General features: G+C 39.8%; 1 protein-coding gene across 1 annotated transcript in view; it reads left to right on the plus strand.

The window, feature by feature from the left end:
* LOC126354233 (Werner syndrome ATP-dependent helicase-like) overlaps positions 1-26,424 on the plus strand; it is a 225,398-nt gene that overhangs the window by 22,776 nt on the left and 176,198 nt on the right. Inside the window, exon 2 of the mRNA XM_050003728.1 lies at positions 14,227-14,334. Within this exon, the coding sequence (XP_049859685.1) occupies positions 14,227-14,334 (108 nt within the window). The remainder of the gene's footprint in view (positions 1-14,226; positions 14,335-26,424) is intronic.

Below are 26,424 nucleotides of genomic sequence, written 5' to 3' on the forward strand. Positions count from 1 at the left end.
TTTTAAATCTTTCAATAAATTATTATGTAGAACAAAAGCATTGTCATCCACAAAGAAGCATGGAATCTTCGTTTGGCTATTTTGTAGTGGCTTTTCACTAGGCAAGTTCAGCTCATTATTTTGTAATTATTTCCATAGGTACAAATGGAAAAAAAACACTTCATCAGAAATGCTTCCTTGGCAACCAATATTGGCAAACAAGAAACAATAAGATGCAGCACACAAAACAATCATATTGAAATATACATCAGTATAGGAATATCATTACTGACTCCACTCTTGATAAAATTTGTAGGATGGAATTATGTTTTTATATATCAACATTTTCAAATGGTGTCAAATAATTATACAAATATAATGAAACTATTGCAAAATTCTGGTTATAGTTGTAATACTCATTTCCAGTGTTTCAGCACCTTTATTGGCCAGTCTCTTCCATCAGTGGTTCCAATGCAATTGGGAAAATTCCATTTACTTTTGAACTAATGTGCTATCTGTACCACTGTTTCTACATTGGAAGGCATCTGTCGATAACAATGAACAATTTTAAACCTAGTAGTGCTCCATACGTTATAATAATAATAATTAAAACAAGTTTTTGTACCATAACACTGAGGAAAGATATACCAGTGCAGCAGGAAATTGCAACCTTGCTGCAGAACGAAGACTTAATTGGGAGCCTGATGGTGAGAGCATGGACAAAGATGAATCAATGACAATACCATGCCATTGTAATAAATCTCACATCCCAGATTCCTCTGTGCCTAAACGACTTTACCTATCCAGAGCAAGTTGCTTATGGCTTGATGATGAAACTCAATGGAAAAATGGTTTTCATGAGATAAAAGCTCTATTTATGTGTACCATATTGCTGCCAAGCTCAGAGAGTACTGTCAGCATATAACAGTGCAGTAGAGCAGTTGATTGGACAAATCCTTGTCAAAAACAATATAGGTTTATACGAGACAGAATTCACTACATCACATTCACATTCCAAAACAAATTCTATAATTTTTTATGGGAAACATGTTAGATATATCTGTACCTGTCCATCTCCTTCTCTGCCACACATATGCAGTTCCCAGTCCTCATCACTGTAAGTTGCTTCCTGGACCAGTGATGCTGAGCTACACCACAATATCTACGTATATGCCTACCATCAACACAGCACCTCCGTAGTTGAATCATAAATTTCCACCAGTTCCTCCTGAAGACTCAGACTGCTTCCAGTTGGCAGAATTTATCCACACATTCTCATCACAGTAACCAAATACTACAAACGGTAAATGTACCCCTGAGGATGCTTAATTTTCCAAAATTAATATGTTACATTTTACTAAAAATGTATACATTTGCTACTTATGTTGTTTTCTATTTCATGAATAAATTTAATATTACTAAACACTACAAAAAAGTGTATTCTTACCTCAACATATTCCTGTAGACTTCAAATTAAACCTGACCAAACTTCAGGTACAATCTTGCAGATGAGTTGTTTTGATATTTTAAAGGTGTACATTAAGCTGGCATATGAATTCCCAGTACCTAAATATCTGAGAGTGATAATTAATATTTTTGCTGTAGGTACAGCTCTCCTAAAAGAGGTTTCATCTTTGGAAATTTTAGGGCCTATGTAATTCACTAGCAATTCAAAATCTGTAGGTTTTATTTGGAAAAAGTTATGAAATAGGCAACTTTCCAATTCAAGCTCATGTGTAAATTGAAGGTGGAGGGGGGAGGAGAAAGGAAAGGAAAGGAAAGGAAAGGAAAGGGACTATTAATGTCAACTGCATCCCCCCTCCCCGTACACCTTCGTTTTACATATAATTTATCACAGCTGTGGATTCCAAATTGGGATATGTCCAAAAGAGCAGATACCATGCATTTTTGAAATTCTTAAAGTCTTCACTTTGTAAAATTCATAAATGGTTTTTACCATCTCCAGGCCTGTATCACAAGTCTTTTGTGTGTGTTGTATACCTCAGTTCCTGCAGCTTACAGTGCCACTTGTGATGTTCTGAAGATACGACTCAGCAGCATTGCTACCCATAGCTCATGATCTGAAGGTGTTGAGGGGATGAGTTTTAACAAATTTTGGTGAGGAGACAATTTTTGAATCTGCATTGACTAGTGAACAACTGGACAGCCGCCTACAGAAATCCAAATTGAAGACACTTAACCGTAGACATCAAAGGAAAAAATGTGCAACCATAAATTAAAGTGAACATGATCAAAAATGGCAAATCAGCTACCAGAAGAAGATAATTTTGAAGAACTGACTGACAGTGTGTTGAGTAACCTGGCAGTGTACTACTTTGAATGTTGTCATAAGCATTTTTGGAATGTTATTCCAGAGCAAACAAATCTCTATCATGTGTAAAATAAGCCCACACATATGAATGAAATTCTTTCCTTTGTGGGCAATGAAATTGCAGTTGGTACATCCAAGTTACCACAAACCAGGATATACTGGAGTAGGCTACTTGAGATGCCTCTTATTGCTAATTCTCAGGATAGGTATTTCAATTACGAAACAATTTACACATTGTAAATAATTTAGATGGCCATGATAAACTGTGGAAAGTAAGGCCTGTAGATAATTCTTTAGAGAAACAGATCTCTCACATGGTCACACTCTAAACATTTCTCAAATGACCAGCAGATGATCACATTCTCTGGGAGATGGGGCATGAGAACATACATTTCACCTAAGCCTTGGGCTAAAAAATTGTATTTTTCAGATTGCTTAGCTCTTGGTTCCACTATTCATACTGGGAAACGAACAGTGCCTGAATCTGAACTGAAAAAAAATATATTTAGGTGCAGATTCAGTTAAGTTATTGACTGTGACAGTTCCAAAAAATGGACAGTATTTAATACACAGTGATAGATTTAGTTTATTTTATTTTATTTATTTTGTATACAGGGAATAAGTCAACTGAGTGTCTGTTAGATAACAGTTTATAACAAAGAGGAACCATCATGCAGAATAGGACTGATGAGGTGGCTTCAAAATTTAAAGTTGATCATGGTCTGAATAGAAGGAATGGGATCAGTATGTGAGACAGTACAAAATGGTATGTGTCTTTAACTGAGAAGATAACATGTCTGTCATTCTGTTCACTTCCTATGTTTCTAAGTTAGCCACAGGGTTCTTGTAAGTGATTTTCAGGTGCTCAGAAAAAATATTAAAGTGGAAAATCCATGTTGGAATAATGACAATATCACGAAAAGGATAGGTTGCTACTCACAATATAGTGTAGAAGTCGAGTCACATACAGGAAGTCTTTTTGTTGTGCCTATCTGTGACTCAACATCTCCACTCTATGGTAAATAGCAGTCTATCCATTTCATAATATTGTCAGAAAAATATTGATAGTCCTAAACCAGCTATTGTATAAAGCTCCACTTGTAACACTGCTGGCTTTGATCAGTGTGACAGGTTCATGGCTTACCGTATTACAGGTCAAACACCAGAACAAAGAAGTGGCCGCGTGCACTGTTTAACCACTGATTTAGTTATTGTTAATTTTTGGATTATGTAGAAAACATCTTAAGCAAAGGAAGGAGTACAAAAATGTAAAAGACTGTCCTAAATCAAGTTTGTATTGAATTTGGCTGATTATCTAATGAAGTCTTCTCTTCAGAAAATTACAAAAAAATCCACAAACAGAAATCTTCATATTAGTTATAAAATATTTCTTCTTCTACTGGTTAAGACCATAAATTCACTTAGGTGTACCTTACATACTTTAGAAAATATAAAAAATAAAAATTAAAACAGTGTAATTTAGAATCTAACGGTGTGTAACAACAATAAAACGAATAATGAAACCTTTTTTTCTTTTTCACTTATTTTACCACTGGCACTGAAGAAGTTAAGGCTGGATATTAATTTGTTTTCACACTACACTTTCCCCTTTCTAAAAGAGAGATTGTCTACCAGCATCAGTTCTTCTTCTTCTTTTTTTATTGTCAGCATCTTGCAGTAAAATAAGTGCAGCACATGCTCTGTAATGACTGCTAAATCATCTTGGTCCTCCATAATATCAGCTGGTGAAGTTGTAATTAAAATGTTAGTTTATAACAACAACAAAATGGGAGCAACCTCAACATGGTATCAGAGTTAACTGTGATTCCACATGGCTGAATTCCTTGCTCACAACCCCTAAGTTTAGTGTGCATGACAGACCGAACACCAGTGTGTTGGCGACCCAACATTCAGCTGAATCAATTGCCTGTCACTTGTTAGCCTTTGTTGGTCTACTAAGTATTCACTTTTACTTGTAGTTTGTGGTCCACATATAAGTTAGTGACCTATCGGACATTATTTCATCAGTCTGGAACAAAAGTTCTGAGAGACTTTGTGTAAATGCATTTTGTTCTCAGGAACACTAATAACCCATTGTCATATTCCTTTTTAATGTCTAGGTACTCCTTAAGAAGTTACGAATTATTCTTGGGGCTTCACAGTGTGTTTGTTTCCAGGTGCACAAAAACATCAACCATTGCCTTTGCAGCCACATCAGCTGTATGGATGTTTCTGACATACTCACTGAGTTTGAGTTGTACACTTACTGTGGAACAAATGATTGACACAGGTTCCTGATGGTTATATTTGTTATATGACCATTTTCACTCAGTCTGGGATTAAGTGATTTCACTTATATATTGTTTCAGTCTTCACATTTATAGATGAACCCTGACTAGGGTTGCCAACTTTATTAGAGACAAATAATGTATCTTATTGCAAGGAGAGGTGAATAAAAATTATTTTCTTGAAAATGTTAGTGTATTGGGATGGAAATGTAATTTTATGGATACTGCACGAGCTGTGAATGCCAACAGATTTGTTGAGAGCTACTTTATATAAGCAGAAGGTTACTGCTTACATTAATCTTACCTCCCCTCCCTTCCCTCATCCTACGCCTTCTCCGGTAATGTGTGTGCCTATCACACAGAATGGAGTGCAGCCTGCCTTCTGGTTCATCAGGAAAGCAGCTGAATACAGAAGGTGACAAGTGCCTGCTGATAAAGGGCAGCTGCAGCCAGTGGACAACAAATGCCACCTCTCCACTGAATCTGCTGCCCTGGGCCGTAATGCAGACACTTCCCTCCCAGTGATCCAGAGGGGTGTGATCCTGGATGGTGTCAGACCATTTACAGTATGGCTAAACATAGGCTTAACTGTGAAACTGAAGTACCAATACATGAATGTGAATATACTTCTTCACTCTCATACTTGCTACATCTTGAAGGTTATAAAATGTAAACGCCTTTGTGTGCAGTTGTATGACGTGTATGTACATAACCGGTATCATGGTTTTCTGCACAGTATGCTAGTAAATGGCTGAATATATGCTTATGAGCAGTTCTTTTTCAGTACACCAGTGTACATGTTGTCACAGAACCAGCTAAGTGAAAAATCTGTGCAATTCGCACGTTTGTTTATACATAACAGCTGACGTTGGAATTTTCCTTTGTGTGAGATTGCAAGTACAAGATTCATGTGCCAGTTTGAAAATATAGATTAGCATATTTAACTGTTTGTTAGATTCTACATAATCTTTCATTGATTGTATCAATACCCATTTGTATTGCGATATATTTTGAAATTTTGAACGTTTGTGAGTGCCACGGTAAACTTGTATTGTTATCATCATTTGTTGGCTTAAACTTACCTGTAATCTTTTAAACTTTTGAGAACAGTAAGCCTATGCTTGTTCAAAACAATCTTTGTCTCATTTTACTGCATAATTACATGAGAAATAGGTTATTTCTGAGAATTTTTGGACACTTACAAAGCTGTATTTTCATAAGTTACTGGTATGAGTGTTTTAAATATGTAACTTATTTTATAGCAAATCAGCATTTGTGTTTCACAGTTACTCCCAAAAGAATACATCACCTCAGAATTTCATTGTATATCAATACGTATAAATGTGCATTTTGAGAATTTGTGGGAGCTACCATTTTCTTATGCATAATCTTAATTTATAGTAAATTGGCAATTGGGATTTAATTGCTGTAGCAGATATTCTAACGAACATGTTGTGTTACAGCTAGTTTCCCTTAAAAAGGAGTAGTCCTATGTATTATCTATATTTATCATAAATTAACTCTGTTTTCGAGTTTGCTAACAACTATAATCAACCTCAAAAGTTTTAGGAAACGATTAATTTTTACTGCAGGTTTTTCTGCTGCTTTAATAGAAAACTCATTTTGTGTATTTGCTTCAATTATTATAGGGAATTAGTAACTTTTTAACTCAATAGATTAAAAGGTAATCAGTGGACTTAATTTAAAGTCATTTGTTCACTGTCCTGTAACACAGTGCACCAGCTGAAATGCAGCGCTACCATGAATGCTGTTCTCTTATACAGAATGAGTTGGTTGACATTCGTAAGCAGCTGGAAATCATACTGACTACTGTCAAATGATTGACAGTTGCTGAGAGCCATCATGTTGGAAGAGCTCTCGAGAGTCATGTACCAGTGGTACCACCATCTGCCATTACTTGTCCATTTGACTGCGAGTGGCATTCCAGGCATCCTGTATGTGTTGGATGGGGAGCAGGAAGGACTCAGGACATTGTACCGATCCCTCTAACTAACAAGTTTAAGGTGCTGTATCTCACTGAAACTGAAACTGAGTCCATGGGACTCACTTCACCTGTTTTGAGGAAACCTTGTTTGAATGGTGTCAGCATGAGGCAAATGCAAAAGGGTAGGGGGTCTATTAATCATTGGTAGTTAAAGTGTACGGTAAATGATAGTACCTCTTAGGGCAATGACAGCAAGGGATGGGAAAGGTCACCATGTGCACCCAGTGTGTATGCCTGGGGACCTCATTCGTCATGTTGAAGAGGCTGTTCCGGGAGCCATTGAGGGCCTGTCATCTGGTCTCCAAGGTCATACTTGGGGCATTCCAGTGACTGGCAGAGAAGGTTGAGAAGACCACCCTTGCACATTGAGTTTCAACGAAACTCACAATTTGCATCGTTGTCCCCAGAGCTGATTGTAAACCTTTGGTTATGAGTCGAGTGGAAGGACTGAACCAGAGACTTTGAAGGATCTGTGTCTTGAGCCATAGGGTTGAGAACTGTAGAGTCCCATCTAAATGAGACATTTGTGCACTACACATCAGAGGCTGCCACTCAGGTAGCTGACTGTGTGGGGGGTGCACGCAAGGAATTTTTAGATTAGGTAACTCTCCATCCAGTCCAGAAAACGAAAGCTGCAGGGTACTGAGAAATAACAGAGTAATATTGATAGAAATCCCCCTGCCCCCGCCCCCCCCCCCCCACAGGTTGTTGTTGTTGTTGTTGTTGTTGTTGTTGTTGTTGTGGTCGTGGTCTTTAGTCCTGACTGGTTTGATGCAGTTCTTCGTGCTACCCTATCCTGTGCAAGCTTCACCACCTCCCAGTACTTAGTGCAACCTACATCCTTCTGAATTTGCTCAGTGTATTCATATCTTGGTCTCGCTCTATGATTTTTACCCTCCACGCTGCCCTCCAATGCTAAATTTGTGATCCCTTGATGCCTCAAAACATGTCCTACCAACCAGTCCCTTCTTATTGTCAAGTTGTGCCACAAACTCCTCTTCTCCCCAATTCTATTCAATACCTCCTCATTAGTTATGTGATCTACTCATCTAATCTTCAGCATTCTTCTGTAGGACCACATTTTGAAAGCTTCTATTCTCTTCTTGTCCAAACTATTTATCATCCATGTTTCACTTCCATACAAATACTTTCAGAAACGACTTCCTTACACTTAAATCTATACTCGATGTTAACAAATTTCTCTTCTTCAGAAACGCTTTCCTCACCATTTCCAGTTTACATTTTCTCTACTACGACCATCATCAGTTATTTTTCTCCCCAAATAGCAAAACTCCTTTACTACTTTAAGTGTCTCATTTCCTAATCTAATTCTTTCAGCCTCACCCGGCTTAATTAGACTACATTCCATTATCCTCGTTTTGCTTTTGTTGATGTTCGTCTTATATCCTCCTTTCAAGACACTGTCCATTCTGTTCAACTGCTCTTCCAAGTCCTTTGCTGTCTCTGACAGAATTACATCGGCGAACCTCAAAGTTTTTATTTCTTCTCCATGGATTTTACTACCTACTCCGAATTTTTCTTTTGTTTCCCTCCCACAGGTGAGGGTACTGAATTTCTAGTAGTTAACTGCTGATGCATCCACAACAAAGTGTTAGAGTTTGAAGTTGTCCTAAAAGTAGTGAAGTTGGCATAATATTACGTACGGAAAGCTGCTTGAAGACTGAAATTGATAGAAACGAGATTTTTGGGGAGAATTTAAAAGTATTTCAAAATGGATAGGCAAATGGGAAATGGAGGTGGTGTATTTGGCGCAATAGACAAGAAACTCAAATCCACTGAGATAGAAATTGAGCTGCACGTGATATTGTTTGAACAAGACTCGGCATTAGGGGTGGGCATAAAATGGTAATTGTATCCTCCTGCCATCCACCAGATTCATCTCCCAAAGTAACTGAAAATCTTAGAGAAAACCTCAGTTCCCTTGCAGTGAACTCCACTGTGATACTGTTGTTATTTCTGGAGATTTTAATCATCCAACAATCAACTGGGAAAATTATAGTTTTGTTAGTGGTGGGCATGATTAGATCAGAAGTACTATCATATGGGAGATCAAGTGAAATTTGTGACTGTATTGAGGACTTTTTTGTAGGAAGAACACATCATGTTATCTTGAATGGAGAGTAATTGTCAGATGTAGAAGTAATTTCAGGTGTACTCCAGGTGAGTGTGTTCAGGCCCTTGCTGTCTGTGTTGTATAGTAATGAACGTGCAGTCAATGTTAATAGTAACTTCAGACTTTTTGTGCATGATCCATTTTTCTTTAATGATGTACTGTCTGAAAGAAGCTATGTAAATATTCAGTCAGATCTTGATAAGATTTCAAAGTGGTGCAAAGGTTGGCAATTTGCTTTAAATGTTTAAATATGTAAAACCATCTTCACAAAACAAAAGACATAGTATCCTATGACTATAATATCTATGAGTTATTGTTGGAATAGGCCAACTCATACAGGTTTCTGGGTGTAACACTTCGAGGAGATATGAAATGAAATGCTCACATAGGCTTACTCATGAGTAAATCATGTGGAAGACTTACGTTTATTGGTAGAACACTGGGGAAATGCAGTCAGTGTACAAAGGAGACTGCTTACAAATCACTTATGCAACCTATTCTAGAACATTGCTCAAGTGTGTGGGACCCGTACCAAATGGCACTAACAGAGGATATTGAATGTATACAGAGAAAGGCAGCACAATGGTCATAGGTTTGTTTGATCATTGGGAGAGTGTAACAGTGATACTGAATAATTTGAACTGGAAGACTCTTGAAGATAGACATAACTATCTTTAGAAAGTCTGTTAACAAAGTTTCAAGAACTGGCTTTAAATTATGACTCTGAGAATGTACTACAGCCTGTTATCTATTGTTCACATAGGATTATGAGGATAAGATAAGAATAATTACAGTGTGCCCAAGAAGTATTCCAACAATAATTCTTCCTGCACTCCATAAGCGAATGAAATGGGAAGAAATCCTAATAACTGGTACAATGGAACTTACTCTGTGCTGAGCACTTCACCGTGGTTTGCCAACTATAGATGTAGATGTAGATGTAAATTCAGATGGTTTTGAATTAATTGATGTCATCACACATTTTCAGTAAAATGGAATGCAAACATTCAATAAAACATGGCAATGTTATGTTGTTTTTGTTTTTCTCATACTCTGAAAGAAACATTTATGCTCAACTTTTTAGCCTGAGTGATACATCAACTTAATTAGTTACATGTTAATTGCATGTGGAATCAATTCACGGCAATATATTAATCAGTTTTGCATAACAAAAAGAACACTTGATCTGTTCAGTGCATAATTAAATGCTTTTTTTTTTTTTAACAAAGTCAGTCCACTTTATACTGTTGAAATATTATTTATTGTGGCTGCAGTTTCAGCACATGGTCATTGTCAAGCACTGTGGGATGTTGTAGCTCACAGCACTTGACAGAGACCATGTGTCAAAATTCCAATTGCAATAAATATTATTTCAACAGCCTGAAGCGAAGTGACTTCATTCAAAAATTTCTCGAAGGCTGTGGTCCTAGTCCTCATGAAAATTCATAATTAAATTCATATGTATAAGGTGCAGTCAAGTGAAAATGAGACAGATGGAAAAAAGTAAGTAAACCATCATTATTTCAAAATGATCACCATAAATGTTAATACATTTATCATCCTGGGCCAACGTGTTGCCAAGGTCGTTTCGAGCACGCTTGTAGGTTTTGCTGGGAAGCCCTTACAGATCCTCTACACAGACCCAATCACTCCCTATGTGACTGCCATATTTTTGAAACTCTGAGAAAAGACATATGTGGCTGTCAATTTGCTTTGGACAAAGAGGTGCTATCCTCGTTACAATCGTGGTTCTGTAGGCAACTGTAAACATTTTTCCATTAAGGCACTGGCCATCTTGTATCTCAGTGGAATAAATGTATAAACGAGTATGGTGACTGATTTTGAATAATAAACAATCATTACACTTTTTTTGATGTGTCTCATTTTCGTCTGCCTGCCCCTTATATAATGTTTATTTTATTTTTTAACTTTGACATGCCCCATTAGATATCTTCACGTACCTCCCACGATAGGGCTCCCTTTAGGAGTATGTGTACCACTGTCATATAGCACTGCTTTAGTTTAACTAATGAAAGTACTGCAGTCTGGTCACTCAGAGGAATGGATGGCTACCTCAGTCAGCTGAAACATTATAGAGTGGTTTCAGTTTAATGAACAAACACATGGTTCAACAGACAGAAAAACTACAAATTGCTTTCACATGAAAAGAACGAATGAATAATTCAGTCAATATGCAGAACTACTATGAGCTGTGTTGACTGTTTTCATCCAGTTGCTCTTAGAGAAAGCAGGTGAAGGTTTTGCTTAAAAGAAAAAATGAACAGTCCAACCAACTGAAACAGTCATCGTCATTTGGTTGCCCCGTAGACTGATTTCACTCAAAAATGGAATGAATAATGCAAACCATATGTAAAATTATAGCAGTGAGTCTATTGTTTTCCAACAGCCACTTGAATTGATTGTTTTCATTCAGTTTTTACAATCAATAGATTGCATACCTGGTTGCCAATTAAAATTTTTGTACCATCATTGAAGCTTTTGTTTAATAATACTTTTGGATACTTCATAATGTCATGGAAGCAGTTTCATCATGATTCAGCATGTAGATGATTCTTACTTGGTTTTTGTTTGGAACTATCCATCGTGTTTTCATATACAAAGGACATTTATATTATGTCCACAAACTCTCTATCTGCATTTTTTCTACGGCTCGGATGATTTCTTAGCATTTGATAGTAAATGTAATCTTGTCGTAGCACTGTGCATAACCACTCTTCAGAACACTTATATTGTCAGTGCCCACTGTAAAATAGTTTCTGCTTCCTTTATTATGTCTGATAACTCTAAAGCCAGAAGATATTTATTTTACTCCAGACAATCTAACTTTCCCAAGAACAAAGTTATGTATAAGTCATTGTTAGGTTTGGTGTTAACTATTTTCATACAGGGTACTTACAGGTTTCTTGAACTCTTTAAAGGAATGTATTATCCATTACTGTGATAAGACCAAAGTACCGAACATGACTGCAGACATACATTGCTAATGGCCAGTGTGTTTTTTATGTGATGCTCATGTCATTGTATGTTTTTTGTCTATAATTTCTTCTCAGGAAATAATACCATAGTAGATTCCATTGTATTTCTGCCCAGATCATAACCAATACTTTCCTGTTTCCCTGTGTTTCGTTGTGGAAGAAACTTCATAATTTTCCATTTAAGGGGTGATAAAAAGTTACTGTTCAAAGGTTGTCCAGTCCATAATGGGGATGCCAAGTAGGCAATATCACCATGATCATTGAGGCAATCATCCCTCTGATGCACCATATTGCAGATATGCATTTGGTAAAACTCTGTGTTCTGCTGCATGAAGAAGTCCATAACTGCCTGATGCACATCTTCACCCAACAGAAATTGTCACCCCTCCAAGACCTTTTTAATGGACCGAAGTTGTGATAATTGCATGGGGAGAGATCATGATTATTGGGCAGGTGCTCAAGTATCTCTCACTTGAGTTGGCATAACATCTGAGTTACATTCATAACATGGGGACATGAATCATAATGAAGCAGCAACACTCCTTATCACAGTTTTCACAGACATTTTGCCAATTGTGTGCCGTAATTTCTCCGGCTTTGCGACGTACCACTCCACAGTGGAGACAGCAGGTTCCTTCAAATCAACAAGCAGTGGGAACTGGTAATCGAAAAACAGGGTGTGCATCACCTTTCCAGCAGATGCCTGATTCTTAAACTTCTTGAGACAAGGGACGATGGATGACACCATTGCATCATGGACACTTTAAAATCCGGTTCGCAGTGGTCACACCAGCTTTCATCACCTGCAACAATGCATTAGAGGAACATGTTGCCTTCAACATTGGAAAGCATCTGGTGCTTCAGGCAAAGAACCATCTGATGTGCTGTCTGTCTGGCATTCACTGCCTAAGGTACCCAAACTGCTGCCTGATAATGTATTGTACAAAACTGAAGCTGCAGTCAAAATCCTTTGCTAGCACACAAGTGGTGAGGTGCCTATCTGCCTTAATCATATCATTAGCTGCCCACTTGTTATCTGTAATGGATGAGGCTGGCCTTCCAGATAGTCCTGTGCGTCTTGTGTTGAATCACGGTCAGCTCAGAATTTGATGCACCATTCCACAATAGTGGTTCTCGGCAGACATGTTGCCCCAAATAGATTCTTCATTGTCAGATGGATGTGGTGGTATTTGTCCTTTGGCAGCCAAGAAAAGAGTAGCAGCACATTGATCCTGTTTGAATGCATTTGGTAACAATGTTGCCTTAGTTCATGTTTCTGCATTTGCCACACAGGCTTCAGAAAGTCACAAATGCCACACTAATCCATTACCTACATATTGGTGCTCACATACCTACATTGGAGTTACGCTACATAGCATATACACTGCAGCAATACCCTCCATCAGAAACTTTTTAATCGCCCATTATGTGAATCAGTGAATGTACCACATATTATTTTTCTGTTATTTATTAGTTGTTTGTGATTTATAATCATTACTGTAATCCTTTTTTGTGAGTTAAGTATAAATAAATGCATTGTATCCATTGTGGATTATGAACTGCAACTGTGATTTAAATTGGGGATTTATGTATGTAAAAAGCAACCAGTCACGTTCTTGAATTTTGGTACAATTTATTTTCTGTAGCATTACTAGTTTTGAAACCCCTGGAGGTTCTTCATCAGATGGAGATGTTACGGGAATATTATTTGGACCAAGTGCAGCTGGATGCTATTGTCATTGTAGTGGCAAAAACAACAGGAATTTGTTTACCGGTACCTGGAAGTTTATGAAAAGATAGATCATTAAGGTTCATAGTTTTTTTGTTACCAGTAACTAATTTCTGTTTCTGTCAGCACTATGACTGTAGGGTCCAGCTGTGCTTGGTCCAGACAATGTTCCTGTAACCCCCATCTGATGATAAGACTGCAGCTGTTTGAAAATTTCTTGATGGAACAGAAAATAAATCATATCGTAGACCAAAAAAGTGGCTGGTTGCATATTACATACAAATAAATCATGAAATATAAAATGAAATGAGAGAATAAGTTATAAGAAAGTTAACTCATTATCCATAAACCCTGATCTATTGACTTGGCATATACTAAATGAGGAAAATGTCATGGAAAATTAATATGCTGATTTAAGACTATTGATGAATGTATTTATGTCATGACTGTGATAAGTAATAATATTACCAACATTCCACTGAAAAGTCATAATATATCGCAAGTATTAAGACAATAATGTAAAAGAAAGTAACATGGAAACATGACAGTTGATGAAGAGTGTTAGCAGTATAGTAATTGTGAGTTTTTCTGTATTCTTATGCTGCATTCAAGACATTAAAACTATTTCATTTCAAATAAAAGATACCCATGTTTATCTTTTGTGTTGCATATTATTAAAATGAAATAATTTTCAAAAATTGTAATTGTTTTATTAAATGTTCATTCTTTTTTCATATTTTTTTAAAATTCTTCTTCTTTTTAGTTTGACAGTGAGTGCCCATCTGAGAATCATATATGGGTTCTGAAAAAATATTTTGGCCATCCAAAATTCAGACCATTGCAATGGGAAATAATTTATACAGTTTTAGAGGTAAGTGCAAAAAATTTCCTGCTCAATATGTACCTGTAAGTAGTCTACAATTAAACTTAATTTAAGTATATGCTGACTGCCCCCACCTCTCACCTCCCCAGCACTGGCCAAACGTCTGTGGGTAGGAACAGCCAAATGGCTTGTGCACACACAGAATGCTTGCTGTAGGATTACCTTATGGGTAGCCTATATTATCTGCACCCTTGCCCCACAGATCAGTGTTGGTAACATCCTGCCCAAACTGTAAGTCACTTGTGGTTCTGTTCCCTTGACATTGTATGTTTAGAATGTGCAGAACAGTTGTCAAGCAGTGCCACATTATCTCCAATGAAATGGCAGTCTTCTCTGTGAAGAATAATAAAGATCACAGAAACAAAAATTCTTGTGTAATCGCGAATTGGGTATCACCCGTGCATCTTGCTCTGATTATTATCTGACTTCCAAGTCGGTTAAGCCATCACAGAAGGCATATCTTTAAATGGAGCAATGCTTTTCATGACTTACAGCCACTCAGTTTATTTATTATATTTTACCTCATCTCCTCCCTCAGTGGAAATTTTACTAAATTTGGTGTAAAATCATCCCTATTTTGCTGTTTTACAAGTTTTGTGGAAAAGTACCTCATTATCCAAATTTAAAATCTAATCTAGCATTTGTAGATGACAGTATTATGAAAAGGAAAGATTTCTACTCACCTTGTAGAGGAGATGAGTCGTTGACAGACATAACAACAAGATTGCTATAAATGTTGAGTTTTCGGCCTAAAGGACTTCTTGTAAAGGAGAAATCGTGCAGACCTTCACAAGAGTACAACTCATACACTCATAGCCACTGTCTGTGGCCACTGAGGGTGGTGGTCAAGCAACTACACCTGATGGGAGAGGCAACCTGGGTGGTGGGGATAAAAAGGAGAGTGGGGCAGGGAGGTGGAGGGATAGCAGGGTAGGGGTGTAGTGCTGCTTGTGGGAGTGTGCAGGGATGTGTTGGGAACAGGGCAGGGCAGCTAGGGGTGCAGTCAAGACATTTGGCTGGGTGGGTGGGGGGAGGGGGGCGAAAAGGAGACTAATAGAGGAGAGGAAGGAAGGCTGGTGGGTGTGTTGGTGAAGTAGAAAGCTTTGTGGTGCTGGAGTAGGAGCAGGGAAGGAGATATGTAGATTAAGGGCAGGGACTTAGAAAGGTTGAAGCCAGGTTACAGGAATTTATGATATATTGCAGGGAGAGTTCACACATGTGCATTAAAAAAAAAACTGGTGTTGGTAGGAAGGATCCAGATGGCATGGGCTGTGAAGCAGTAATTGAAGAATGTTGTGCTGGGCAGCATGCTCAGCAGCTGCATGGTGTAGATGTCTTTTGGCTACAGTTTGTCAGTGGCTATTCGCGCAGACAGACACCAAATTGGTACTGGACCTACATAGAATGCAGAACAACAGTTGCAGCTTAGCTTAGAGATCACATGACTGCTTTCACAGGAAGCATTGCCTTTGATGGGGTAGGTGATGCTTGTGACTGGATCGGAGTAGATGGTGGTGGGAGGATGTGTGGGTCTTGCATTCAAGTCTGTTGTGGGGATATGAGTCATGAGGCAAGGGGATGGAAGAAGGAGTGAAGTAGGTATGGATGAGGATGTTGTGTAGGTTTGGTATGTGGTGGAATACCACAGTGGGAGGCATGGGAAGGACAGTGGGTGTGATATTTCCCATTTCAGGGCACAACAAGAGGTAGTCGAAATCCTGGTGGAAATGTGATTCAGTTGCTTCAGTCCTGGGAGGAGAGTGCTCCTTTGTGGTCAGGTGGTGGGTCTATGGAAGGTGGTAGTTGACTGGAGAGACAAGGCACAAGAGATCTGTTTCTGTGCTAGGTTGGAAGGGCAATTACGATCTGTGAAGGCCTCAACAAGACACTCGGTATATCTGGAGAGGAGCTGCTTATCACTGCATATGCGACAGCCTTGCTGAAGGCTGTATGAAGGGACTTCTTTGTATGGAATGGGTGGCAGCTGTCAAAGTGGAGGTTCTGCTGGTGGCTGGTAGGTTTGACGTGGACGGAGTTACTGATATAGCCATCTTTGAGGTGGAGGTCAACATTGAGGAGGCTGTTGGTTTGAGGGGACCTGGTGAACTGAATGGGGGAGAAAGTGTTGAGGTTCTAGAGGAATATGGATAGTGTGTCCTCACCCTCAATCTAGATCACAGAGATCTCATCAGTGAATCTGAACCAGTTGAGGGTCTTGGGACTCTGGGTGTTTAGGAAGCGTTCTGTAAGGCAGTCCATGAATAAGCTGGCATAGGATGGTGCCATATGGGTTTCTATTGCTGTCCTATGGATTTCTTTGTAGGTGACCTCCCAATTGCACCTTGCTGCCCTAGCCTGTCGAAACCACGTCCCTGTATGATCCCAAAAGCAGTACTATGTGCCTATTTCCTCCACCACTCAGCTTGCTTTGCACATCAGGTGCAGTTGCTCGCAGTTTGGCCTCAGTGGGCAGAAGAAGTGTTCATATATGTGTGTGTGTGTGTGTGTGTGTGTGTGTGTGTGAGAGAGAGAGAGAGAGAGAGAGAGAGAGAGAGAGAGAGAGAGAGAGAGAAAGTGTTGCACTTGGGTGAATATGTATCTGTGTGTCTACCTTATAAAAAGGCCTTTTTGCCAAAAGTTCAACCAGTATGGCAATCTTTTCATTGTGTCTGTCTACAACTCAACATCTCCTCTAGATGGAGAGTAGCAGTCTTTCCTTTTCATAATTTTGCCATTATTCCGTCGTGGATTTTGTGTTGTTAGATTTCTCAAAAGTGAAACTACCCCAAAAATAATAATACCCCTTCAAAAGTGCTGAACTCTTGTTATGCAGACATAATTTTAAAAAATTACAAATATGTTATAACAGCTTATCATTGTACAAATAATTTTGACCATTCAGCCCTAGTAGATTTGTTAGAGCACTTTGCTTTGAGTTGGTCCAACTGCATAACATATTGAGTGCGGGAGGAATACTCAACAAATTTAGGGTCTAAAGTGCAAGAGGTGTAGGTGTGAAGCCATCTGACCAGGTTCCCTAAATCTTTTTCTCTGGAACTAACATATTACCAGAGTTCTCTCTTTGCCAATTTGCATTTCTACAGTTTATGAACTATGCAGTTCTTTGCCCAGGGTGATGGCACTATCACAAACTTACTTCGAATAACTTTTCATCTCCTTTGCTCCCTATATTTCAATGTAATCACACTGTGGAAAACCACATCCCTTTACCATTTACTTTTGCTATGACAGATCCTTATGTACAGAAGAATAAGACAAATTCCCCTTCAAAAAACAAGTGAATTTCCACCAGATCTGCTTGGCAGCAGCCAAGTAAAAGGAATTTTCTTTTTTCCAACCAAGGTTGTGTGAGCTGTCAGTTCAGTACCCTTTGTACCAGTTACCAGTTTTGGACAGCCCCTGCAGGGGAATGAAACATAAAGGACCAAAGGACACAGTAACTCTACATTCAGAGAATATCTATTTAGTGATGTCAAATAATTGCATGCTCAAATTCATGCATTCATCATGTTCTGTAGATCCACTCTAGCCAGAGAACCATCAGAGATGTGTTAAGTTAAGCATTAACAAAAGATAAGAAAATCATAGAAACTTAATCTGTACAATAAACTATCACTATGCTTGTCATGCTTTTAGCATCTAAATTTAATCAAGTAAAATAGAAAGAAAGCTGCTACTCAGCGTGAAAAGGGGGGGGGGGGGGGGTACAAGTCTCTTGTCTCCTCTGTTATATGGGATTGTCCATAATTAAAGTTCCAGTTTCAAAACACTGTAGAAAGAGAACCACTGCTCGGAATAATGTCAAATTTGAACAGCATATTACTGACACAGGGGGAAATATCTTTTTTTTTGGGGGGGGGGGGGGGGTGTTTCAACGAACTTTTACCAAAGATGGTGCTGTAAGCATCAGAATATGCACACCAGCAGGTACACTGCACATGGCTGTTTCTCAGTTTGCATCCGAGACACTCGACATGACTGTTTCCATGAAGGATCACACACTGTTGGTAGAGCTCTTTCACAAGAACAGCGACTCTGTGCCAGTAGCCCTGCAGCTGTTCTGGGCACTCACAAGTAAGAAAAATGTCTGCTAAGGGTCTCGAGGAAATGATTCCAGAATTTGAAAAGACGTGTTCTTTTGAAGTGCAGTGTGGCAGAGGGAGGAAAGCAGTTGATCCAACTTCTGTCGAAGATGTAGCCACACCATTGCAGGAGCAGTTGAGGGGTGGTGTGCAGACATGCTGTGCATGGGGAATTGCCCAAAAGTTGGACACACCTGCAAGCATGCTGTACAATATCCTTGCATTGTTATCTGTACAAAATCTTCCGTGTTCAGAAGTTGCTTCCTGCTGACCTGCCAGAAAGAGAAAAGTTCACCTTGGAAATTTTTGCTCACATGAAAATAGACAGTGTGAATTACCATGGATGTTTCCGTGTACAGATGAAGCCCATTTCCATCAGTCAGTACATGACATGTCAATACATAGACCTGCAGAATATGGAAAGGGAAAATCTGCATGCACATCAGTTGATGCCACTTTGTTCAGCAAAGGTGACTGTGTGGTGCGGATTTGGATTATCATTTTTTGTAGAGCTGTATTTTTTTCAAGGAGATTGAGTCCTGCAAGTCCTGTTATTACCTGTATCATCACTGGTAAACACCATGAGTGTCTTTTGTGCACCATCATCATTCCAACCCTTCAACAGCAGAAAATGTGTGGTTAGAATCATTATGCAATATGGCACTCTTCCACACTTTGCACAGCCAGTGAAATATATGCTGCAGAGGTGTTTTGCAAATGCTAGAATTATCAGCTATGATATGCCTACATCCTAGCCATCCAGAGCACCTGATCTTTATCTGTGTGACTTCTGGCTGTGGAGTTCCATGAAAGATGTGTTCAGTGCTCCAATTAGAAATGTAGCTGAATTGAAGGCATGCATTGCTGGTCGCATTCTGAATGTGACTCCCAGGACACTCCAGTCTGTGGTGGAGCATGCTATTTATTGATTTCAAACTGTGAGTGAAAACAGTGGACAGCATATTGAAATATTGAACATGGCATACGCCAGTCTCATGACAATTGGAAACAGTTTTCATTTTTCTTTTTATGCAGACCGAAGCACGCAAAGATACAGGTACCACAACACGCGGCGAAGCATTGTCAGTGGAAAGGAGGATAACACCATTCCTAGCCGTGAGGGAGTAGCGCAAAGCGTGGTAGTTCCACAACGGATCAGAAGTCTTAGCGGACGGGCGATCTGGCCAACCCTTCTGAATACAGCGTAAAACCCGAGAGAAGGTAGGGTCAGAACCCATAGCAGCCGCCAGCCTGTCCCCAGCGATGGGGAACCCTTCCACAATCCGCTGCTCGGCAACATCCGGGTGGAAACACAAAAGTTCGTTTCTATCGAATGCCAGATCAGCACACATGGGAAGGCGAGACAGAGCATCAGCATTTGCATGTTGAGCCGTTGGCCGAAAATGAATCTCATAATTGGAATGAGACAAGTAAAGAGCCCAACGCTGGAGGCAGTGTGCAGCCTTGTCGGGAAGTGACATTGATGGATGAAACAAGGAAACAAGTGGTTTGTGATCCGTAACAAGATGAAATTTTGAGGTGACAGGAGTGGAGAACCCAACTGAAGATATGTCTGAGAATTAATTATAGTGGCAGCAGAACTGGTATCCACCTGCATGTGAACATCTCAACCAAGGATTTGGACAGTGAGGAATAACTTCCCTGAAAGGGAAGAAATGCAATTGACAGACAACACAGAATCAGAATCAGTGTCATATTCATGAACATCATGTATGCGGTTGGACTTGCAAATGGAAGACATATGACCTTTCGTTTTGCAATAGTGGCACACAGCCCAACGTTGGGGACAATCCTCGCGTGAATGTTTCATAAAACACCGTGGACATGAAGGAAGTTGCTGGGGGTTTTGCTGCAGTTTCTTAGCGGGTTGTTAACGGTTAGTCCGAGGCTGCGCGTGGGAGCGCACTGCGGCCACGTCGACCGGCGGGGACGCACCGCACGCGTTGTCAACAGCGCACAGAGGTTGTATTTCCACGACATCACCCCATGCCTCTATTTGCACCCCAGCGCCGCAAGAAATTTCAAAAGACTGTGCAGTGGAGAGAACTTAATGTAGAGTTGGATTTGCCAGCTGAAGGGCACGTTGCCGAACTTTTTTGTCGGGCGCCGACCGGATAATAGCATCCCGTACCATGGAATCAGCATAGGATTCTTTGTGAACATCAGTAACAAATTGACAGTTTCGACTGAGGCTGTGAAGTTCCGCAGCCCAAGCGTGATAGGATTGATGTGGCTGTTTTTGACAACGATTAAAGGCAACACGAGAGGCTACCACGTGCGTTTGCTTTTGAAAATAGACAGACAGAAGTGAGCACATTTCAGCAAAGGAGAAAGATGCAGGATCCTTCAAAGGAGCCAATTGCGACAACAACCGATACATTTGAGGTGAAATCCAGGAAAGGAACAGAGACGTACATGGTTGTTCGTCCGTGACATGAAGTGCCAAGAAGAGCTGTCGAAGACGTTTTTCGTAATCAGACCAGTCTTCCACCGTCTCATCGTAAGAAGGAAAAGGAGGTATAGCCAACGACGAGAAATGCCCTACATTTGACGCCGCGACGAAATCGCGAATCAACACTGTTAGAAGCATTTGCTGTTCAAGGAGATTTTGGAATAGTTGCTCGACAGTAGCCGTGGAAACCTGTGGGTTGACGGTGAAAAGGAAAAATCCACTACCTCGTTGCCAATTGTTATAACGTCAGGTTTAACATATATATTTCAGAACGACACAACACATATAAGTCACAGAGTAAGTTGACAAGCAAGACATGTGTACACGTTAGCATTAGAATGAGCACTGAGCCCCAGTCTAGCGGCCGCTGCTCTGCTGGCCGCTTAGGTGACGCAGCTATTGCATGGCTGGCAGACAGCGCCACACGTAGAGGACGCGCGTAATTGTGCGGCGGTGCTTTGAATGATCGGCGAGTCACAACAATTAGGTTACATTGAATTATTTTGACATTGAATTAAGCTTTTAAATGTTCTACACATTTTGTCAAGGCACTACCTTTTTTTCAGTTTAATGAGACATTTGATTACAATAAGAGATGGGAATCTAATGCTGTGTGTACCTACATTACTTAAACTTACGTGGAGGTCTGTTCAAGTAGAGGTAACAAGACCTCTTTATGAAGTGCTGTAAAACAGGCCGCCTCACTGGTGTCTTTCCCTTTCACAGCATTTAGCAAATATGCAAACAAAGAACTCGCTGGATAGTATACAGTGCCAGATTCAAACCTTTGGGCGCCAAAAATGTACAACCATATCATGCGTTTGAAGGAGACAATATCCCTTTGAAATTGTTGTAAGACATGTGCCGTGAGGATGCTTGGGTAGCCTGCAGTCCTCTATTGCCGCAGTTAGCCATGGCTACCCTCGCTGCCTTGGGAACACTGACAATACACCTCATTGAGTGTGCAGCCCACTGCCCTGCTCATACATAGTGCAAAGCAGGCTTGTGTGTTTCTCCTGTTATCTCTCAGCACCCCTGAAAGAGCTGTCTTCACTACTCCCCGTATATATTTTATAAAATCTTAGCAATTTTTCACATTTTCCTTGGAGCCAAAATTTGCCTTTATCTTTTTTAAATGCAGATCCACATTCTGCATTCATCTAATATCCTTGCATATACACTGGTGTCCAAAATTAAAGCAATACACACAAGTTACAAAAAAATTTGGTTCAAATGGCTCTGAGCACTATGGGACTTAACATCTATGGTCATCAGTCCCCTAGAACTTAGAACTACTTAAACCTAACTAACCTAAGGACAACACACAACACCCAGCCGTCACGAGGCAGAGAAAATCCCTGACCCCGCCGGGAATCGAACCTGGAAACCCGGGCGTGGGGAGCGAGAACGCTACTGCACGACCACGAGATGCGGGCACACATGTTACAACACTGCATTTAGTCTGCCACAAAACACAATAAACAGGTGATAGAAAAAAAGAAAGTAAAGAATACAAATTGTAAGCAGCTGCAGAATTCATAACTGTAGACAAAAATGTTATTCATTTTTTCCAATGTAATGGATTTGCACACACTTTGCAATAACTTATTAATGTGCTCAGTGTGGGGCGTGACTACCCCTGGCAGCAATAAAGGCCTGATAATGATGGGGCAGGCTGTGAACAATGTCATCAAGCTCATATCGAGGTAATAACGCCCATTCTTCTTGCAGAACTTCTCAGAGGTCTTGGATTGCATGAGTTGTTTGGGGAAGGAGACCAGGCAGCGAGATCACTGGTTTCATCGGATTGGGGAAGGATGGGGAAGGAAGTCGGCCGTACCCTCTCAAAGGAACCATCCCGGCATTTGCCTGGAGTGGTTTAGGGAAATCACGGAAAACCTAAATCAGGATGACCGGATGCAGGATTGAACCGTCGCCCTCCCGAATTCGAATCCAGTGTGCTAACTACTGCGCCACCTCGCTCGGTCGGAAGTTGTGAAGAGTGATTGATGGATACAACCCTTCTCCTTAGCGCATCCCAGACATGCTCTATGGGATTCAAATTGGGAGAGCTAGCAGGCCATGCTGCATGCACAGTATCTCCCATTTCCAAGAAAACATCAACCACTCACACTCTACAAATTGACCATTATTGTCCATCTGCATGAAGTCTGGGCCCACAGCACCTTGCAATAACCTCACATGAGGTACCAGTGTTCGAGTAGTCAATGTAATCTCTGCCCACACCATTAGGGATCCTTCTCAATATTGGTCTCAAAATCATGTCCCACATTTCCTTCAGATGCAGATCCATCAAGAATCACTCTCCAGACCTAATTGAGACCCATCTGAACATCAGCCCACTTTTCGACAATCTAGGTGGCATATTGACGACTCCACTCAAGACGTTCTCTTCTGTGAAGACACATTAGAGGTACACATGCAGCAGGTCTCCCACAATAAAGGCCACTGTGCCAAAGGCTTCTGCCTCGAAGCAACACATCCAGTGGATACTGTGAAGTCAGATGCCAGTTGCTCTGCCATACTAAGACGATACTGTCATGCCCTTACCACCAAATAAGTCCTCTCTTTCTGATGTCACACGGGGTTGTTCCTGCCTTGGTCTTCGGGATACAGTTTCCATCTCTGTAAACTGTCCCCACATCCAAGAAACAATAGAAAGATTCAGATTAGGCCACATCAGTTTGCAACTGCCCTGCTTCCATTCTTCCCATGGCTCTCCACCACATAAAGCCTGGTAGGCATCTTCTCTGTGCCATACTGCACCGTCTGTGACTGTGTACACAGCTATGGTGGATGTGAGACTACCCAGCAAACGTTACCCAGTTTGATAAGTGCCGTGACATCACCATTGGCGTGATTGTCCATTGGCCGGAATGCTATCTGTGCAGAACATGATCGTGCTGACTCATGTTGACAGTTTGTATGATTATTTTGTGAATGTGGGGAAATAGTGGTTTGTTGCTTTAATTTTGGACACCAGTGTACTTTGCACCTTCTTATGACAGTGCATCGCCATTTTGTTCTCTGACCCGTCTATGTCTCTGATGTCATAATTAACCTGTTGCAGGAACATTGCCTATCTTGTTAATCTTCCAATGACCATCGTAAATTCCCACATGCTTGAGTGCCTTGTGGTCCATAAATACCATTGTTTTGTGCCCTTTGAGATAGAATCTATTATGTCTCCAGCAGTTCCTTCTCAGATATTCCACATCCAGCACGTGTTTTGTTAAAATTCAGCATGAAGAGGCTATACATATATTTACAGTTTGACCACTTACTTCCCTTTCCAGGACGAAATTTGCACCAACCCCAAAATCTGAGTTACCCATTTCCAGATAGAACAGTAAGGACAGGTCATGTAATACAAGATCTTACTGCTACACATACTCTTTGTATTTCATTGAAATATCTTTCACATTTGCATGTCCAAATCCACATTCTTTTTTAACAGTGTACTTAAATGAGGTGAACTGAGACACTGGTTGTTAATATATTTATGATAGAAATTGCACATGCTAAGGAACAATTTCAGCTGTTTCTGACATCTAGGCGTGACACATTCTGAAATTGCACACATTCTGAAATTGCTTTTATTATGTTCCTAATCTATATATGAACTAGGAAACTAGTCTTAGTCTTGATGAAATCTCACTTTTCTAACTTAATAGCCATGTCTCGCTAGCATGTAGCTGTAAATACCTGCCTTAATAACATGATGTGCTCCTGCAATGTTTTCATAATCAGCATGATATGGTCAACTTGTGCGATTAACCTTTTCATCATTTCTGTGGTGAGGATGTGGTGGAATGCTTGCACAAATACAGCTACCAGTATCCGTAATCCAAAGGGCACAACTTTAAATTGATAGGCACACACGTCACATACAAAGAGAGTGTATTCTCTGCTACTCTGCACTGGTGAGACTTATAAAACCGTGATGTTAAATCCTTGCTCGATATTATTTCAATAACTTTAAAATTCTGGAACAATTTATTCATATTTTCTGAACGATCTGTCCTGTGTACCATTATGTTATTGAGTTTGCTGGCATTCAGGACTGTCCTCACAGACCTACTCTTCTTCTTAACTGTTACTAAGGGGAGTTGTATTTCTTCTATGAAGCTCGGTCGCACACCATTCCATCATCTGTTGCAATTTTTCTCTCACAGCCTCTTTGTCATTTAAAGCTACGACAAATTGTTTTACCCTGAAAAATCCGTGTGAGAGAATTCAAAAAACCCTTATTGTCTGGGTCTTTCAGAGACACATCACTGTTTTTATCTCGTAAATTACACAGTTCTTGTTTCAAACAATGGAAAATCCAGAATGGAATGTAATCCTATTATGAAACGGAAATTTGTCACTTGCTGAGTTGCAGATAGGCACAACAAAAAGACTGCCACAAGTAAAGCTTTCGGCCATTGAGGCCTTCGTCAGCAATAGATGTAAACACACACACACACACACACACACACACACACACACACACACACACACACACACAGAGAGAGAGAGAGAGAGAGAGAGAGAGAGAGAGAGAGAGAGAGAGAGAGAGAGAGAGAGAGAAACACAACACACGGTGAGTACCAATTTTCCTTTTCATAATATTGTTCGTGTTGTTGCTGTTCAGAGATACTATTAACACTACTAATTTAATTTTGTAATTTGTTTGCTTATGTTCTCAACACCATTTGTCAAATTTGTTGCAGTCAGATTTGGCATTACATTACATCCCTCTTTCTATTCAACTCACAGTCAAACTCAATTTCTTTTTCCATGCAATTAAGTCACACTTTGTTTGGTCAGGAAACCCACACCAAGCATTAAATTTATTGTTAAACCTGATATCACTAGGGAATTGCCCTCAAATTATTCCCCACCTATAACAAATTCAAGCAAAGTGTCTCTTTTGTTCGGCTTTTGGAGCTGATCTGTAACATTTTTAATGTAAACACTTGTCACAGGACACACTACCAGTTTCTTAGCACATAATTCCTTAACCTGGTCGCAGAACTATTCTGCATCCCACAAATATTGCTTCCACTGTCAATTAAAACTTCAACACACACATTATTCCCATTTACATTTAGTTTCTCTACTCTTTTACTCACTGATTCAGTTTCAACCATCAAATCATCCTACACACCTGTCACACTTTCTCTCTGCATAATATTAACATTCACATAACACACAGGCTCTACATCTGTGTCATCCGCAAAAACGTTCTTAAAGGCAACATTATGTTCTTTAGAGTTATTAATTTTTAATAGATCACTCGTAAACAAACTTCTCCACTTCCTCCTGCTCTTTAGCATTTATGAAATTTTGCTTTATCCACAAAATCTTTGACACCATATTGACTTTCACCCTTTCCCATCCGATTATTACACAAATTGTTATTGAGTACAATGTGGTTTGACCTTCTGGCTCTGTCTCAGGACAGTTTTTGCCAAGGTTTTTGGTGAAAATTTGGTT

Source organism: Schistocerca gregaria, chromosome 3, assembly GCF_023897955.1.
Source record: "Schistocerca gregaria isolate iqSchGreg1 chromosome 3, iqSchGreg1.2, whole genome shotgun sequence".
NCBI classification, from domain to species: Eukaryota; Metazoa; Arthropoda; class Insecta; order Orthoptera; family Acrididae; genus Schistocerca; species Schistocerca gregaria.